The sequence below is a fragment of the Moschus berezovskii genome, chromosome 8 (genome assembly GCF_049115385.1).
Source record: "Moschus berezovskii isolate FMDL1 chromosome 8, NW_MosBer_1.0, whole genome shotgun sequence".
NCBI lineage: Eukaryota > Metazoa > Chordata > Mammalia > Artiodactyla > Moschidae > Moschus > Moschus berezovskii.
In genome coordinates, this window is record NC_142467.1 from 106601739 (window position 1) to 106618973 (window position 17235).

At 49.1% G+C, this 17235-nt stretch overlaps 1 protein-coding gene across 6 annotated transcripts in view; it reads right to left on the reverse strand.

The window, feature by feature from the left end:
* The window catches only part of UNC13A (unc-13 homolog A), a 69570-nt gene that overhangs the window by 16729 nt on the left and 35606 nt on the right, over positions 1 to 17235 (reverse strand). For 5 of the 6 annotated variants that reach the window (XM_088839177.1, XM_088839175.1, XM_088839173.1 and 2 more), the window contains 17 exons: positions 15769 to 15910; positions 15490 to 15659; positions 14153 to 14268; positions 12854 to 13017; positions 12338 to 12488; positions 11953 to 12021; positions 11553 to 11642; positions 11194 to 11328; positions 6123 to 6256; positions 4884 to 4969; positions 4563 to 4689; positions 3686 to 3782; positions 3166 to 3309; positions 2285 to 2368; positions 1650 to 1727; positions 1336 to 1424; positions 515 to 667 (listed from right to left, as the gene is read on the reverse strand). In XM_088839177.1, coding sequence (XP_088695303.1) covers positions 515 to 667; positions 1336 to 1424; positions 1650 to 1727; positions 2285 to 2368; positions 3166 to 3309; positions 3686 to 3782; positions 4563 to 4689; positions 4884 to 4969; positions 6123 to 6256; positions 11194 to 11328; positions 11553 to 11642; positions 11953 to 12021; positions 12338 to 12488; positions 12854 to 13017; positions 14153 to 14268; positions 15490 to 15659; positions 15769 to 15910 — 2029 coding nt within the window. The remainder of the gene's footprint in view (positions 1 to 514; positions 668 to 1335; positions 1425 to 1649; positions 1728 to 2284; positions 2369 to 3165; positions 3310 to 3685; positions 3783 to 4562; positions 4690 to 4883; positions 4970 to 6122; positions 6257 to 11193; positions 11329 to 11552; positions 11643 to 11952; positions 12022 to 12337; positions 12489 to 12853; positions 13018 to 14152; positions 14269 to 15489; positions 15660 to 15768; positions 15911 to 17235) is intronic. The other variant, XM_088839174.1, reaches the window with a different exon arrangement.

The window sequence follows — 17235 nt, forward strand, 5'->3', positions numbered from 1 at the left end:
GACAGGGAGGCCTGGCATGCTGCAGTCCATGGGGTCACGAAGAGTTGGACATGACTGAGTGACTGAACAACAGCAATCACTTTTTCCTATCTCCCTTCTTTCCTTTCTTCCATCCTCCCACCCATACACCCATCCTCCAAACAGTTATTTATCCATCCAAATATTTGCCCAACTCTCCATCCATCCATTTATCCATCTATCCATCCATGCTTTTATCCATATACTCTCCATATAGCTTTCTAAGCATTTTTCTTTTAATCTACTCATCCACCCACCCATCCCTCATGTCTTTTACCATCCATTCATCCATACAAATATTGACCCATTGATCCTTCCAATCATTAACCCACCCATCTTTCCATCTCTTCATGCCTCTGCTCACCCACCCATCAGACCCATTCAACCACCACCCAGCAAGCATGCCCTGAGTATCCTCTCCAGGCCAGCCCCAAGGTTACTGAGGTCCCACCCAAGAGCCCTCCCTTGTGGACCCAGGCCACCCAGCCTGGCTCACTTGCTATCCAGCAGGTCCATGATGGGTTGTAGTACATTGTCAGCATCCTGGGCCACACTGCTGCAGGCACTGGCTGGTACATTGCCTGTTCCTTTCACCTGGCTGAGGATGTCACCCATCTGCTTGACACAGTCTTCAATGTGTGGCTGGAAGCTGAGGGGGGACACAGAGAGGAGGACCTCAGATCAGACTTTCCTGGCCTCTGGAAGAAGGGCAGGATGAGGCTGATCTGTGGACCTTTAATACCAGCATCAGAGAGCCACGGCATATAACAGGAGTGGGGTTTAATAGCAGACTTGGGCATCAGGCTAAGATATTTACTTGTGTTGTTTATTTCATCACGTGGTCCTACTCAGGTACGACTGTTAATCATCTTTACCATCTGAGCTTCCCTGGTGGCTCAGATGGTAAAGAATCTGCTTGCAGTGCAGGAGACCTGGGTTTAATCCCTTGGTCAGGAAGAGCCCCTGGAGAAGGGAATGGCAACCCACTCCAGTATTCCTGCCTGGAGAATTCCGTGGACAGAAAAGCCTGGTGGGCTACAGTCCATGGGGTCACAAAGAGTCGAACACAACTGAGTGATCAACACTTTCACATTGTTATCATCATCCCGACTTTATAGATGGTTAAACTAACATTCAAAGAAGTTAAACAACTCACCCAAGGCCACACAGTAGTAAGCAGGGAATCTAGGCTTGAACTCAGCTTTGTATAGCTCCTAAGGGCCTGAGGTCTTCGCCACTACATCTGCTGAGTCTCCAGATGCCCCAGGCTGGGGGCTGTCCCCTCCCTTCTGCTCCCAGCTCTGGAGATGCCCCCACCTGGTAGCAAACACCCGGCTGAGCTCATCCAAGACGTTGTTGAGTTTCACCTGTAGCTCCTTCAAGATGTCACTGGCCTCGGCATCCAGCTGAGGAGGGAGAAGGAACGTCAGGTCAGGCTCTTAGGGCATCTGCATGGATGGGGTATTTCCCCATCCAATTCAGGGGAAAGGAGGGAGAGGAAACTGAGGCTCAGACAGTTAAGCTGCTTGCTTGGGTCTGATGAAGTCGCTGAGCTGGAATTCATCAGGTACGAGCTCTGGGGCCTGCGGGGACATGGTGATGATAGTGACCCCGCCCAGACCCTGGCTCACCTCCTTCCCTCCCATGGCTTCGAACATCTTCTCCAGCTGAACTCTCAGCTGCTGAGTGTTGTTCATGAGGATGCAGGGCTGCAGGTGGGAAAAGAGGAGGGAGTCAGGGCTCAGGACCTCTCCCCAGGGCCTCCCCACCCCCCACTGCCAGGGACCTCAGATGGTTACAGGGTCTGTGTCTGGAGGAAGCTGGGTCCCATAAGGTCATCTGAGCATGGAAGACAGCATTTGGGATCAGGTCCCTGGGAGTCCTGGGGGGATCTCTAGAGATCAAGATGGGGAAGGAGAACTTCCCCTCTGGGTAGGCTGGACCTGGTGAGTCCAGAAGGGCTGGACCTCTGGGAGTAGCAGCAAGGGGAGTTCCTGTCACACACCAGTATTCTTCCACATGGGCTCAAACCTTTGTAAGCTCCCATACCTACTCCCTGAGGGCTTCATTCACAACAACCAGACGATGACACATTGAAGACGTGTTCCCTCACCTGTAGATCCCCCTGGACTCACACAGCCAGACACAGACACACACACTCACAGTTGGACATACATGCAGACACAGGTATCAGAGCCCAGGGAAGGACGCTCTGGGGGTACAGAATGGGGTTGGGGGAAAGAGGACAGGGACCCCCGCAGGTCACCACTTTCTCCTTCTCCTTGGAGCAGTAGGAAGCGAAGTCCTTGGAGATGATGTCTGCATACTGGAGGAGCACATTACTGATGGTCTGGGGAGGACACAGAGGGTGGGTGAGACGAGGGGCTGGGGTTAGGTGGGCCCAGCAAGAACCGTTAGTGAGATCAGGAATGAACCTGAATCCCTACTAGCGCCTAAGACAGACCACCGGGCTGGATGAATTCTCCACCCAGGATGACCATCATGACCAAGGGGAGACACCACCAATGAAGATGATTGTTTCATACAGACATAGCTCCTCTTCAGAGCAACCCAACCCCAAGCATAAGCATAACTCAGTCCCAAACTGAATCCCAATTCTTATCTACAATCCTCAACTTTACCCCAGGTTAAAGTCAATCCAACTGAACTTCAACCCCAGGTCAATGGCCCCAACCTTCAAACTCACCCCAACAGCTGCTCACACCTATATAAATCCCAATACTCACTCCAAACTCAGTGTCTGATTGAGTCCCAGTCCTAATAGTAACCCCCAAACTAACCCAAATCTCAATCTCACCCCTAACCCTGACCCCAGGTCCAAATTCAACTCCAAATTTAACTATGACCCTGACGTCAACCCCAAGCTCAAACTCAACCCAAACCCTGATCCCAACTTCAACTCCAATCTCAATGACCTCAACCCAACCTGCAACCTCTAATAGAAACCCCAAACTCCAACCACAACTCCAATGTCTATGGCATGACCAATCCCAACACTGGCATCAACCCCTATCTTAATACCAGTGATATCAACAACCCCAACCTTGACCTCAATCCCACCTCAACACCAACCTCAACTTTGACCCTATTCCATCCCCCACCTGGACCCCATCCACACCCCCAAACCTTGGCAAAGCGCCTCATGTAGTGCCCCACAATCTGGGGGTCAGGACACTCGAGTTTCTTGATGATCTCAAAGCTCTGATTGAGCTGGGAGAAGACGTCCACCACGGAGCAGGAGAACAGGGCATGCTCTGAAGTCTGCTGGAACTGCATTGGAAGGGAGGGCGGAGCGAGGAGAGAGGTCAGAGCCAGGCAGTCCCCGGAGTCCAACCCTCCTGCTTTCCACATGGAGAGCCAGAGTGCCCTGAGATGACAGTGAGATGGAAAGTGGGTGAGGTGGCCTCAGAGCCAAGACTCAGAGGTGGATGCAGGGGGGTGGGCCAGGCTTGATAAACTCTCATTCATTTGCTAGAGGAATAAAAGACCCACCAACGCTGTGAACAAGACAAAGATGGACATGTTTTCCAGAGACTGGCCTCATCCCAAGGGCAGTTTTGCCCCTAAATTGGATCTCAATGGACCCCAGAAGTAGTGAGGCCACTGTGGGCAGACTGGAAGCTTGGTGGTGGATCAGTTCTCTTACCCCATCCTTCTTGTCTCTCTCCAGGGCTCCATGCAAGAAATCTCGGGACACTTCCTCATTCTCGTCCAGCCACTGGATGACAAAAGGCTCAAACCACCTGGAAGGGAGAGCCAAGATGGGGCCCTACCATCTCTTGTCTCCCTAATCCTCTGCTCAGACTCACCTATGGCCTGGGTGGCCACTCCCCAGCTCCCCTCCTACTTCACCCTTGAAGTGGACTGAATGACCATTGTCAGAGCAAGGCCCAGACATGTGGGATCCTGGTGGATAAACTGCCTTTGGGCAAGTGGGCTTATTCTCTGAGATCCTGATATAGCACACAGTAGGTCCTGGTAAATGGTGACCATCCCACTCTCCAACACAGCCCAAGAGTCAGACATCCCGAGTTCAAATCCTGGCTCTGTCATTAATTGGACATCACCTTGGGCAAATCCTTCAGTGTTTTATCCTCTATTTTTTAATCCACAAAGTAGAAAGGACAATACTCCTATCTCACAGAATTGGCGAAAGGATTAAAGGAGAAAGGACAAGTGGGACTGCTCGGCATGGTTCCTGGATCTTCTGATCATTAACTGTCTGGCTAGAGAAGTCCATAGTTCAACAGCTGAGAATGGAGAACACTAAGATTGTACCCCACCTGTGCCCTCCTGATGCCCAGGAAGCTCTGAGGAGGTCAACTTTCCCACCCGGGACCTCAGTCTAGCTGTCTGATGCCCATCTGGGACCTCAGTCTAGCTGTCTGACGCCCATCTGGGACCTCAGTCTAGCTGTCTGACACCCATCTGGGACCTCAGTCTAGCTGTCTGACACCCATCTGGGACCTCAGTCTAGCTGTCAGCACCACAGTTCTGGCTTGGGCTCCGGACAGGGGACTTACGCAGGATACTCGGGCACTCGGTCCTTAAAGGCAGGCAGCTCAGCCACATACTCATTGTAGAGCCATTTGACCTTGAAGTGGAGGTTCATGTAGTCAGCACTCTTGCACAGGCGATGCTTATCATGCTCTGGTGGAGAAAGCAAGAGGGCAACTTAGCCAGAGGTATCTACCACTCTCTGCTTTGGCAGTGCCCATTGTGGCCATCACTGAGGTCTGACCTCCAGTATGAGGGACCAGGGAACTCACAACCTTAGGGGGACACTGAGGCACAGCTAACCCCGCTGTTTCCAGGCTGGGAGATGTGGGGGTGGGGGCACTCACCCTCCATTGCGTACTTCATATCCTGGGCAAACAGATTCCACATCACTTCAGCACTGATTTTACCCACATTCAATTCCTGGGGAAACCTAGTGAAGGTCATAAAAGTATGAAAACTTGGCAGACAGAAGCAGACAGGCTGCTTTGGCCTTCCCAGTCCCAGAAGGTAGTGTGGGACAGGCAAGCGGTCTGGACTCAAGTTCACTCATAGTCACTGACTTGCTAAGCGACTCTGCACTGAGGCCTGCTTCTCTCCGAGCCTCCACCTACCCATCCCTCCATTCTTTCATTACCCCGCTCACCCATTATCTATCCATCCATCCATCCACCCACCCGTCTATCCACCCATCCCCCATCTCACCATCCATCTATTCCTGCGTTCATCCCTTTACTCACCCAGCCATCCGCCCACCAATCTATTCATCCATCCACCTATTAATCCGTCTGTCTATCCATCCAGCCATCTGTCTATCCATCCATATATTCATTCACCCATCCATTCATCCACCTGTCTAAATATCCATCTATTCATCTATCCATCTCCATTCACCTGTCCATACATCCCTTCATCTGTCCACCCTTTGGTCCATTCATCCAAAATCCCTGATCTTAACTTAATATTTAAGTAACCAAGAGATGCTGGCACTCCAGAGTCAGGAGCCCTTCTAGCATTCACCTCAGGGAGCAAGAAAACACAATAGCTCACTCAGCTAACACAGATGAAAATTCTACAGACATGTAAAGCCACAAACCAAAACTGTGCGCACATTCATACATAATTACCCAATTCACATCACATATTAAAGTACACAACTGTACACAAATAACAATTAAACCCACAGACCACAACTATACACAAAATTATATTCACACATGTAAGAGATAATGCAATGTACATGCAAAAGATTCAGTAGAGTATCTAACACACAGGGAGTACTCGAGCAACACTATTGTTATTTATGAACCTACAGACACATAAAATTATATATACATGTACACACTGTTACACACATCAACACATAGAAAATACATGTCTGACTAGACCAGTGGTTGTGTGCATACCAGTGGTTTCTGTTTGTAAATGATGCTGTATTTCATGCATGCACAACCACATGCACAGATGCCCCCATATACACATTTCATATATAATTAGATAGGGTTGCCTTTACATACGAGACACAAAATTGTGACACACATGCATGACGACCTCCAGATAATTAATTACACAGACAGAGAACTCACTGGTTGAGGCAGGGAGTGTACGAATTTTTGTCTTCCTCAATGATAGACACTATGAGAGTGATCAGCTTGGACCAGAAGTCGAGGTTCTTGATGCTGGGGCCCTGTTCCTCTGGGGGAACTTCCCCCTTCTTGGCCTGGAAAGAACAGTGGGGATGTTGGCCACAAAGGGTTCAGGGGTAGGGAGCTCAGACAGTCCATTATTGAGGGGCAGGAGGTTAGGGAGGAAGGGCCCAATTAACATGTGTATGATTCAGGTGGGAGGTCTTCTTGAAAAGGAATTAAACTCATGTAAACTGGCCTCAATGGACATGAGTTTGACCAAACTCTGGAAGACAGAGGAGGACAGGGAAGCCTGGCATGCAGCAGTTCACTGGGTCGAAAAGGGTCGAACATGACTTAGCGACTGAACAACAACAAAACAGGCCCCAAGAGAGCTCATGTCCAAACAGCTCACAGAGCTTAATTAGACTCATAAAAGTAAGTGGAACTGAATTTAGCTGAACAAATTCAAGCCCACTAAACCAAACAGAATCGAAATAAATGCAAATCAGGACTACTTAGCTTAACAGATGGCAGTTCTCAGAGTTAATTCAGTGGAACAGGGCCAATTACACTGAATGAATAGAATTAAACTTAACAGGATTGAATTAAACTCAGATGAATCCAACTGGGTTGAACCTAACCAATGTGCCCAAGATCAACATCAATCTAAATCAAAATAATGGAAATACATCAACTTGAACTCAAGACCTTTTAGAACTAACACCCAAAAAAGGTGTCCTTTACATTATAAGGGACTGGAATGCAAAAGTAGGAAGTCAAGAAACACCAGGAGTAACAGGCAAATTTGTCCCTGGAGTATGGAATGAAGCAGGGCAAAGGCTAAGAGAACGCACTGGTCATAGCAAATGACCCTCTTCCAACAACACAAGAGAAGACTCTACATATGGACATCACCAGATGGTCAACACCGAAATCAGATTGATTATATTCTTTGCAGCCAAAGATGGAGAAGCTGTATACAGTTAGCAAAAACAAGACCAGGAGCTGACTGTGGCTTAGATCATGAACTCCTTATTGCCAAATTCAGACTTATATTGAAGAAAGTAGGGAAAACCACTAGACCATTCAGGTATGACCTAAATCAAATCCCTTATGATTATACAGTGGAAGTGAGAAATAGATTTAAGGGACTAGATCTGATAGACAGAGTAGGCACTCTGAACTATGAACTATGGAGAGAGATTCGTGACATTGTACAGGAGACAGGGATCAAGACCATCCCCATGGAAAAGAAATGCCAAAAAGCAAAATGGCTGTCTGAGGAGGCCTTACAAATAGCTGTGAAAAGAAGAGAAGCGAAAAGCAAAGGAGAAAAGGAAAGATATACCCATCTGAATGCAGAGTTCCAAAGAATAGCAACGAGAGATAAGAAAGCCTTCCTCAGTGATCAATGCAAAGAAATAGAGGAAAACAACAGAATGGGAAAAACTAGAGATCTCTTCATGAAAATTAGAGATACCAAGGGAACATTTCATGCAAAGATGGGCTCGATAAAGGACAGAAATGGTATGGACCTAACAGAAGCAGACGATGTTAAGAAGAGGTGGCAAGAATACACAGAAGAACTGTACAAAAAAGATCTTCATGACCCAGATAATCATGATGGTGTGATCACTCACCTAGAGCAGACATCCTGGAATGTGAAGTCAAGTGGGCCTTAGAAAGCATCACTATGAACAAAGCAAGTGGAGGTGATGGAATTCCAGTTGAGCTATTTCAAATCCTGAAAGATGATGCTGTGAAAGTGCTGCACTCAATATGCCAGCAAATTTGGAAAACTCAGCAGTGGCCACAGGACTGGAAAAGGTCGGTTTTCATTCCAATCCCAAAGAGAGGCAATGCCAAAGAATGCTCAAACTACTGCACAGTTGCACTCATCTCACACACTAGTAAAGTAATGCTCAAAATTCTCCAAGCCAGGCTTCAGCAATATGTGAACTTCCAGATGTTCAAGCTGGTTTTAGAAAAGGCAGGGGAACCAGAGATCAAATTGCCAACATCCGCCGAATCATCAAAAACGCAAGAGAGTTCCAGAAAAACATCTATTTCTGCTTCATTGACTATGCCAAAGCCTTTAACTGTGTGGATCACAATAAACTGTGGAACATTCTGAAAGAGATGGGAATACCAGACCACCTGACCTGCCTCTTGAGAAACCTGTATGCATAAGGAAGCAACAGTTAGAACTGGACATGGAACTGGTTCCAAATAGGAAAAGGAGTACATCAAGGCTGTATATTGTCACCCTGCTTATTTAACTTATATGCAGAGTACATCATGAGGAATGCTGGGCTGGAAGAAGCACAAGCTGGAATTAAGATTGCCGGGAGAAATATCAATAACCTCAGATATGCAGATGACACCACCCTTATGGCAGAAAGTGAAGAGGAACTCAAAAGCCTCTTGATGAAAGTGAAAGAGAAGAGTGAAAAAGTTGGCTTAAAGCTCAACATTCAGAAAACTAAGATCATGGCATCTGGTCCCATCACTTCATGGCAAATAGATGGGAAACAGTGGAAACAGTGTCAGACTTTATTTTGGGAGGCTCCAAAATCACTGCAGATGCTGATTGCAGCCATGAAATTAAAAGACACTTACTTCTTGGAAGGAAAGTTATGACCAACCTAGATAGCATATTAAAAAGCAGAGACATTACTTTGCCAACAAAGGTCCGTCTAGTCAAGGCTATGGTTTTTCCCGTGGTCATGTATGGATGTGAGAGTTGGACTGTGAAGAAAGTCGAGAGTCGAAGAATTGATGCTTTTGAACTGTGCTGCTGGAGAAGACTCTTGAGAGTCCCTTGGACTGCAAGGCTATCCAACCAGTCCATTCTAAAGGAGACCAGTCCTGGGTGTTCGTTGGAAGGACTGATGCTAAAGCTGAAACTCCAATACTTTGGCCAACTCTTCATGCGAAGAGTTGACTCACTGGAAAAGATTCTGATGCTGGGAGGGATTGGGGGCAGGAGAAGGGGACGACAGAGGATGAGATGGCTGGATGGCATCACCAACTCGATGGACATGAGTTTGAGTGAACTCCGGGAGTTGGTGATGGACAGGGAGGCCTGGCGTGCTGCAATTCATGGGGTTTCAAAGAGTCAGACACGACTGAGCGACTGAACTGAACTGAACTGAACTGAACTCAATCCAACATAAAGTAATCTAATTCAATTCAACCCAAGTCAACCCAAACCAACTTCACCTACTCATCTCAGCCTAACATACTCAGGCCAACTCAATCCAACTTTGGTCAATCAATGGAAATGAGAATATTGGTAGTTAAACTCAACTGAAATAAGTCCGACTCAACGGAACTCAACTATACCTAATCCAACAGCCAAGCTCATCCTAACTCAAGCCAATCCAACCCAGTCAAGAACAATTTCAAATAAACTAAATGGAAATGAATAATTTTTACTCAACTCAGTCCAACTTGGTGATGCTCACCTAATTAGCCTAGAGCAATTTTAACTTAAGTCAAGTGAATAGAAAGAAACAGACCTAAACTGATTATTATATTAATAATTGCACTAAACCAAACCCACTTTAACCTACTTCATCCCAACCCAGTTAAGAGCTACTTGATTTCAATTCAAGTCATCTGAATGTAAATGAACAGAATAAAAGAAAATTGAGCTGAATTCAGCTTATGTGTTATCTCTTATCAGAAGCCCAAGCTGATGGAAGGGCTCAGCTCCCACAGCCTCGTGTGATTTCTCCATCCCAGTGCTAATAACTCTGGTTGTAAATTTCCAATTTATACACTTTCCCCCTAGTAGAGTATAAACTCCTTGAAACCTCATTGACAATCCTGGGATATTCTATGTGTAAACAATGTGTTGAAAGATCTCAAACAGATAAATAAATACTCAAATAAATTGAGTTCAAGACTGAACTGAAGAAATTCAAGTCAACTCAACACTTATTGAACAGGGACTCTACTGCAGGCACATTGTACTATGCCAGACTCAACTAAGTTTGCGCTCAGACGCTTCAGTCAATCTGGTTCTTTGTGATCCCATGGACTGTAGCCTGCCAGGCTCCTCTGTCCATGGGATTTCCCAGGCAAGAATACTGGAGTGGTTTGCCATTTCCTCCCCCAGGGGATTTTCCCAACCTAGGGTTTGAACCTTTGACTCCTGCAGCTCCTGCATTGGCAGGCAGATTTTTACCACTGAGCTACCTGTTCAGTTCAGTTCAGTCGCTCAGTCGTGTCCGACTCTTTGCGATCCCATGAATCACAGCACGCCAGGCCTCCCTGTCCAACACCAACTCCCGGAGTTCACTCAAACTCATGTCCATAGAGTCGGTGATGCCATCCAGCCATCTCATTCTCTGTCGTCCCCGTCTCCTCCCACCCCCAATCCCTCCTAGAATCAGAGTCTTTTCCAGTGAGTCAACTCTTCGCATGAAGTGGCCAAAGTACTGCAGTTTCAGCTTTAGCATCAGTCCTTCCAACGAACACCCAGGACTGGTCTCCTTTAGAATGGACTGGTTGGATCGCCTTGCAGTCCAAGGGACTCTCAAGAGTCTTCTCCAGCACCACAGTTCAAAAGCATCAATTCTTCGGCGATCAGCTTTCTTCACAGTCCAACTCTCACATCCATACATGACCACGGGAAAAACCATAGCCTTGACTAGACGGACCTTGGTTGGCCTCTGCTTTTTAATATGCTATCTATATTGGTCATAACGTGAGCTACCTGGGAAACGCTTAAAAACAAACTGATTGAGAGGGCAACTGAGAACATCTTGAAGTAACTGGAGGTATCTTCTTGGATGTACTAACCAAACCAAACTGTGTACCAGATTCTAAGTACTTAACTATACTTTATCTAAAGCTTGCATCTCATTGAATTTCCTCCTCAATCCTGAGGTGTGGGTTTATGACTCCATTTTACAGGGGAAGATACGGAGGTCGAGAAGAGTTAAATCACTTGGGAAGTAAGACTCAGACCAGGGTCCAGTTGGAGCCCCCTGGCCCCCTCTGCTTCATCTGGGGTCCTCACCGGGTCAGTCTGGTACTCTCGGCTATAGAGTTCATGACAATTGTTGAAGATGTACTCATAAGTAGAGTTGAGGCAGGCTTTCACACAGTCCTTCACCACCTGGCTGGCTCGGGGTGGGCTCTGGAGTTCTTGTACCTGGAGGGAGGAAGGCAGAAGGGCATGGTTGTGCAAATTGGGACAGGAGGTACCCAGAAAGTGGCTACAGGGGGACCTGTGTTTAAGGAAATGATGTAGCAATATGAAAGCACAGGGTCACTGAGAGTGGGCCCTGCTTTCCAAATGAGATGTTACTGGTTAGGACCTAAGAGTCCTGGAGTGTCCTTCTCGGAGAGTGAATGGAACTAGGTCCCCTTACTTACCTTCATCCGAAAGAAGGTGATGCTGGTGAGAAGGTCCACAGTGGATTTGAGGTCCTGGAGTCTCTCTGGGCTGCTGGCTGGGAAGTTATTCTATGGAAGGGAGGTGGGGTTATGGAAGAAGGCTGGGGGTTGATGGGAGATCACATCTTAGGGGAGACACAGAGCCTCCAAGTTTCAAGAGGTGTGCTAGGGGCAATTGAGAACATCTTGAAGTAACTGGGGGTATCTTCTTGGATGTACTAAACGTGTTGAGCAGGTGCTGCCCACAATGTGCGCACGTGTTGGAGGAACACATCCCACATGTTAAGATGGGTCCTCTGACATGCACGATTGCTGGCAGCAGTCCCTTCAGGCACACACATGCATGTGGTGAGTGAATCATCATACGTGCACTTCTCACCCGATACATGGAGAGGTCGATCCGCAGGGAGTTATGCAGCTGGTCCAGGAGCTTCACAAAGCGCTCTTTCTGAGGAGGTAGAGGTGGAGGAGGAAGTTGGGCGAAAGCAGGGACTTGGAGATCAAGTGCATCAGCCAAAGCTGGCTGACACATTGGCTAAGAGGTTGCTACGCACTACGCACACCCCATCCACTGTTGAACTGACCCCTCATAACATCCATTTCCATTCAACACAGGGGCAAAATTAGGCTCAGGGAGGGGAACTGAATGGTGCAAAGTCACACAGCAAGTGAGGTCCAGATTGGGGATCTGGGAGTCACATGAGGTCTGACCAGCACAGGATCAAGCTCTCCCTTATCTCTAGGTCTCTGCTTCTGGAACTGACCCCAAAGTTGGAGGCGGCGAAGCGGTCGGAGGCAGACACGTTGGTGGAGGCGGTAGTGTGAGCATAATAGGCGTTGATGTTGGCAAGCAGGGTGCTCATGACGGCAGGCACCCCAGGACACATGTACTTGGAAGAGAGGCAGGCAAAGTGGCTGGTGGGAGGGAATGGGAAGCACTGGGTCTGCTGTCCAGACCCCAGAATGCCGCTAAGACAGCCCCCCAGCCCCTCAAACCATCCCCTTACCCTCTGCTTGATTCTGCCCTCTGAGTGTCTGTCTCTTCTCTCAATTGCCCTATCTCTGCCTCGGTCTCCAGCAGTCATCCTTGTCACTCTATTTCCCACCAATGTCACTTCCCTAGCCTTCAGGAAAATTATAGAACCCCGACCACATTCATCTTCTCTCTGGGTTCCCCTCCCAAGAGCCCCTTCCACTCCAGATCTGCCAGTGTCCTCTTGGTAACCACCCCTCCCCGCCAGTTTCCTGCGCCTCACGTCCACCTCAGCCTGCAGCCTTACGTCATGGCTTGGTAGATGGACTCGACGCCGTAGCGCATGGCAAATTCATCTACAATCTCCTGGGCTGTCTCATCATAGTAAACTTTCCAGGCATCGTCACCCTTGGCATCTGGGATCTTCACGACCCCATTGTTCTGCACGTCTGTCACGAAGTGGAACAGGTTCTGCCACCACAAGGGAGAAGGTGTCATCAAGAATGTAAGGGGACACCAAGGGTCAGAGATCCCAGGTAGACGGCAGCTGAGTTCATCCACTGATCTGTCTACTCACTAATTCATTCATCTCTTTGGTCCATCCACCACCCATCCAGCCATCCAACTACCCCAAATTTCAGTTATCCCTCATCCATCCTTCCAACAGTTCAACCACACAGCCATCCATCCCATACATTTACCCACAACTTCCCTGTCCATCCAATAATTCATCCTTCTACCCATCAACCACCCACCCACCCATCTATCACCCACCTGTCTGTGCATCTACACATCCACCCACCTTCTCCAAAATTCTCCCACCCACACATCTATACTTCCAGTAGAACCACATATCCATCCACCCCCTTCCTTCCATCCGTTCCTCTATCCACTCACCTACCTGTCCACCATTCCCACAACCCCCAGATTCACCCATCTACTCAATCTTCCCTCTGGCGAATTCAGCCACACATCGATCTATCCCATCTAGCTACCCACAGCTTAATCTCTCCATTGAATAATTTATCAGCCCATTCAACCATCCACCCATCTATCCACCCATCAATTTACCCATCCATCCATCTTTCCATCCACCATCTATCAGTCCATCCATCCACGCACCCATCTATCTATCTAACTACCCCCCATTCACCAGTTCAACTCATCTGTACTTCCAACAATTCAGCCACACATCCGTCCACCCATCCTTTCATCTTTCCACACACTTTTTATCCACTCAGCACTCCTTCATCCATTCAATCAACAAACTGAGTGCTCTCTAGGAACCCCCAGGCAGTTAGAAGAGACAAAACTTGGCACAAAGAACCTAACTGTGAGTGTTCAGGGCTGAGACAGATGGAGGACCTGGAGCTTGCTGGTGGGCGTCCATTCCCCTTCCCAGAGGAGGGGGCGCTGAAGATGGAACTTGATTGATGGGGAGGAGTTTTCTGAGCAGAAAGAATGGCATGGGGGACAGTCTCAGAGGCCCAGAGGATGGTGTGGTCAGAAAGAGGAAGAAGAAGCTGGGGCAGGTAGGAATGGTGAGTGGAGGGAATGTGGGAGATGAAGGTGAACTTCAAAGGCAAGGTGGAGTAGTGGGCCTTACCTCGTGCAAACAGGTGTACTGGACGTGGTATGGAGCCACCTTCTCTTCACCCTTGATCTCCACACTGATGTGTAGCCGGATGGCACCTGACACAGCAGATTTGTCAGTCCGCTTGTCTGCAGAGCAGAAATGATGGCAGTGTCAGTACTTCCCAATATAGCCCCGCGCTATTTTCACAGATGCCTCACTGCAGGCCTCCCAGACTCCTTGATAAGGCCTAGGAGTTTCTCCTTAGATTGGCTCTCTAGACTTGTGTCTCTCCCATTAGACTAGAATTCTTAAGCCCTGTGTCTGCCTTCTAACTAGGATCCCAGATCTTGCTTCCTCTCCCAGATTAAATCCCTTGGTCTGCATCTCCTTTATACTCAGAGCTGTGCTTCTTCCCGAGGCTGAGCTCTCAGACTCTGTCTTCCTCATCAGATCAAGCTCCCCAGAATCTACTTATCCTCTTAGACAGGATTCCTGGATCTGTGCCTTTTTCCTCAGACTAGTATCCTTAGGTCTTGCTTCCTGCCTCTCCCATCAGAATGGGAGATCTAGATTTCCTCTAACCAAACTAAGAAGTTCCAAGACTCTGCTCACCCCTTTCAGACTGGGGATCTTCCTCTGCCCTTGGTTTGGGCTCACAGATTCTACTCTTCTTCTTAGAGTTCTTGGGTCTATAGCTCCCACTCTCAGACTGCTGCTGCTGCTGCTAAGTCACTTCAGTCGTGTCCAACTCTGTGTGACCCCATAGATGGAAGCCCACCAGGCTCCCCTGTCCCTGGGACTCTCCAGGCAAGAACACTGGAGTGGGTTGCCATTTCCTTCTCCAATGCATGAAAGTGAAAAGTGAAAGTGAAGTCGCTCAGTCATATCCGACCCCTAGCGACCCCACGGACTGCAGCCCACCAGGCTCCTCCGTCCATGGGATTTTCTCAGACTGGGAATCCCCAAATCTACCTCCTCCCTCTTCCCTTATGCTGATTCTCAAAGTTCAGTTCCCCTTCTTAGTTTAGATGCCTGGCTCTGTGCCTCTCTCCGTGCACTAGGATCCTCTGGTCTTCTTTCTGCCTCCGCATCAGAATGGGATACGGAGATTCTGTCCCTCCCTCACTCTCCCAAACTGAACTAAGAGATGCCTAGGCTCTGCTCACCCTTTCAGCCTGGGGGCTTCCTGCTCCTCTCAGACTGGGCTCACAGACTCTGCCTTCCTGATTAGATGGGGCCCCACAGACCCTGCCTCCTTCATTAGGCTGGGCTCCTAGACTAACTCCTCCGGACATTGTCTGTTCCCTCCAGCCGGGCTCCCCACTTCGGACCCCCCCCCCCCGCCGCGGAACCCCACCGTTGCTCACCCAGGTTGTACCACACATCCATCTCGCCACTGAGTGTCCGCACCTCGATGATCGTCTGACCCAGGAAGTCATCGGATTCCCTCTTGAACCGCTGCTTCACGCGAGATTTGATATCGTCGTCCTCATCCCAGACGCGCACCTTGATTCGGTCTGAGGAGTTGTGGCATTCACTGCAGAGGGAGGAGGTCGGGCCGGGCTCTGGAAGCCGCCCACCCTTCCCCGCCGCCATCAGCTGCCCCCACAGGGAGCTCCGAACGGGGGCCCCAGCCAGACACTTACAAGTGAAAGTTCTCCTCCCACACGGGGTTCAGGTTTCCATAGATGGTTTTTGTCCGTTTCTTGGTCTTCCCAACCTGGACGGTGACATAGGGGTCACTGGATCCCGTCTTGTCCTTTGCCTGCAAGCCCTGGGCACAGACCACTGGAAGACACAAAACAAATATACATGTGGGCTCCAGGAGTAGGCAGGCCAAGAACAGTCGCTCCCACAGGCTCCACGGGGAACCCCTGTGACGAGGACTGAGGGCTTTGCCCTGGCCACAGGAGCCGTACGCATGCCCACTGCACACGCGCGATGTGCTCGCGCTTCAACGACGCCGGGGAAACCTCACCCAAAGAAGGTGAAGGTGCCCCAGGGTCACCCCTGGGGCGGGTCACTCTCAGGCGTATGCTCTACACTGCCCCCATAAAGTCCCCAGAAGGACTGAGCCGCCAGTTGCCCACAGTATGACCTGACTGGCATCCTCTGAGCTTCTTACCTCCCTGCTCCCAAATTCAGAGAGGGTCTGGAAGTCCTGCTTAACTACTTGTTTAAATCCTTCCTGCTGGCATCTCCCACTCCATCCAAGTCTCCATCTCCCACTGGGACTTTCTGGGACAACATCCCGGATACCCATCTGCCCTGAAATCCTCATCTTGTCATCGGTTTCCCAGGAAATCCCAAGGAGGATGAGAAACGGATAAACACTACAAGGCCCTGGTCCCTGGGAAGGACCTTGCAGGTCTTGGAGCTCAATACTGTCCCCTAGTGGTTGCAGGTGTCCAGTACATCCACTACATCGCTTGCTAGGTGGCACCCAGCGCGCATGCTAAATCGCTTGTCACGTCTGACTCTGAGACCCTATGGACTATAGCCCTCCAGGACTGTAGCCCTATAGCCCCTCTGTCCATGGGACTCTCCAGGCAAGAATATTGGAGTGCGTTTCCATGCCCTCTTCTAGGGAGTGTTCCCGACCCAGGAATCAAACTTGCCTCTCCTATGTCTCCTGCATTGGCAGGCAGGTTCTTCACCACTAGAACCACCTGGTAGGACTTATTCCCTCCCGGTGTCACTTCCCAATATTCCTGGGTGCTTTCTGGGTTCACCTCCCAGATAAACTGCTTGACCTGATCTCTTCTTCAGGTCTGGTTTTAGGGTCTGCTGCTAAGTCTGCTGCTAAGTCGCTTCAGTCATGTCCGACTCTGTGCAACCCCATAGACGGCAGCCCACCAGGCTCCCCTGTCCCTGGGATTCTCCAGGCAAGAACACTGGAGTGGGTTGCCATTTCCTTCTTCAATGCATGAAAGTGAAAAGTGAAGTGAAGTCGCTCAGTCGTGTCCAACTCTTAGCGACCAATGGACTGCAGCCTACCAGGCTCCTCCATCCATGGGATTTTCCAGGCAACAGTACTGGAGTCTACCAACCGAGATACACCCTGATAGTTTCATGCACACACGTTTGGAGACATATATGCCCAACTGTGGGCG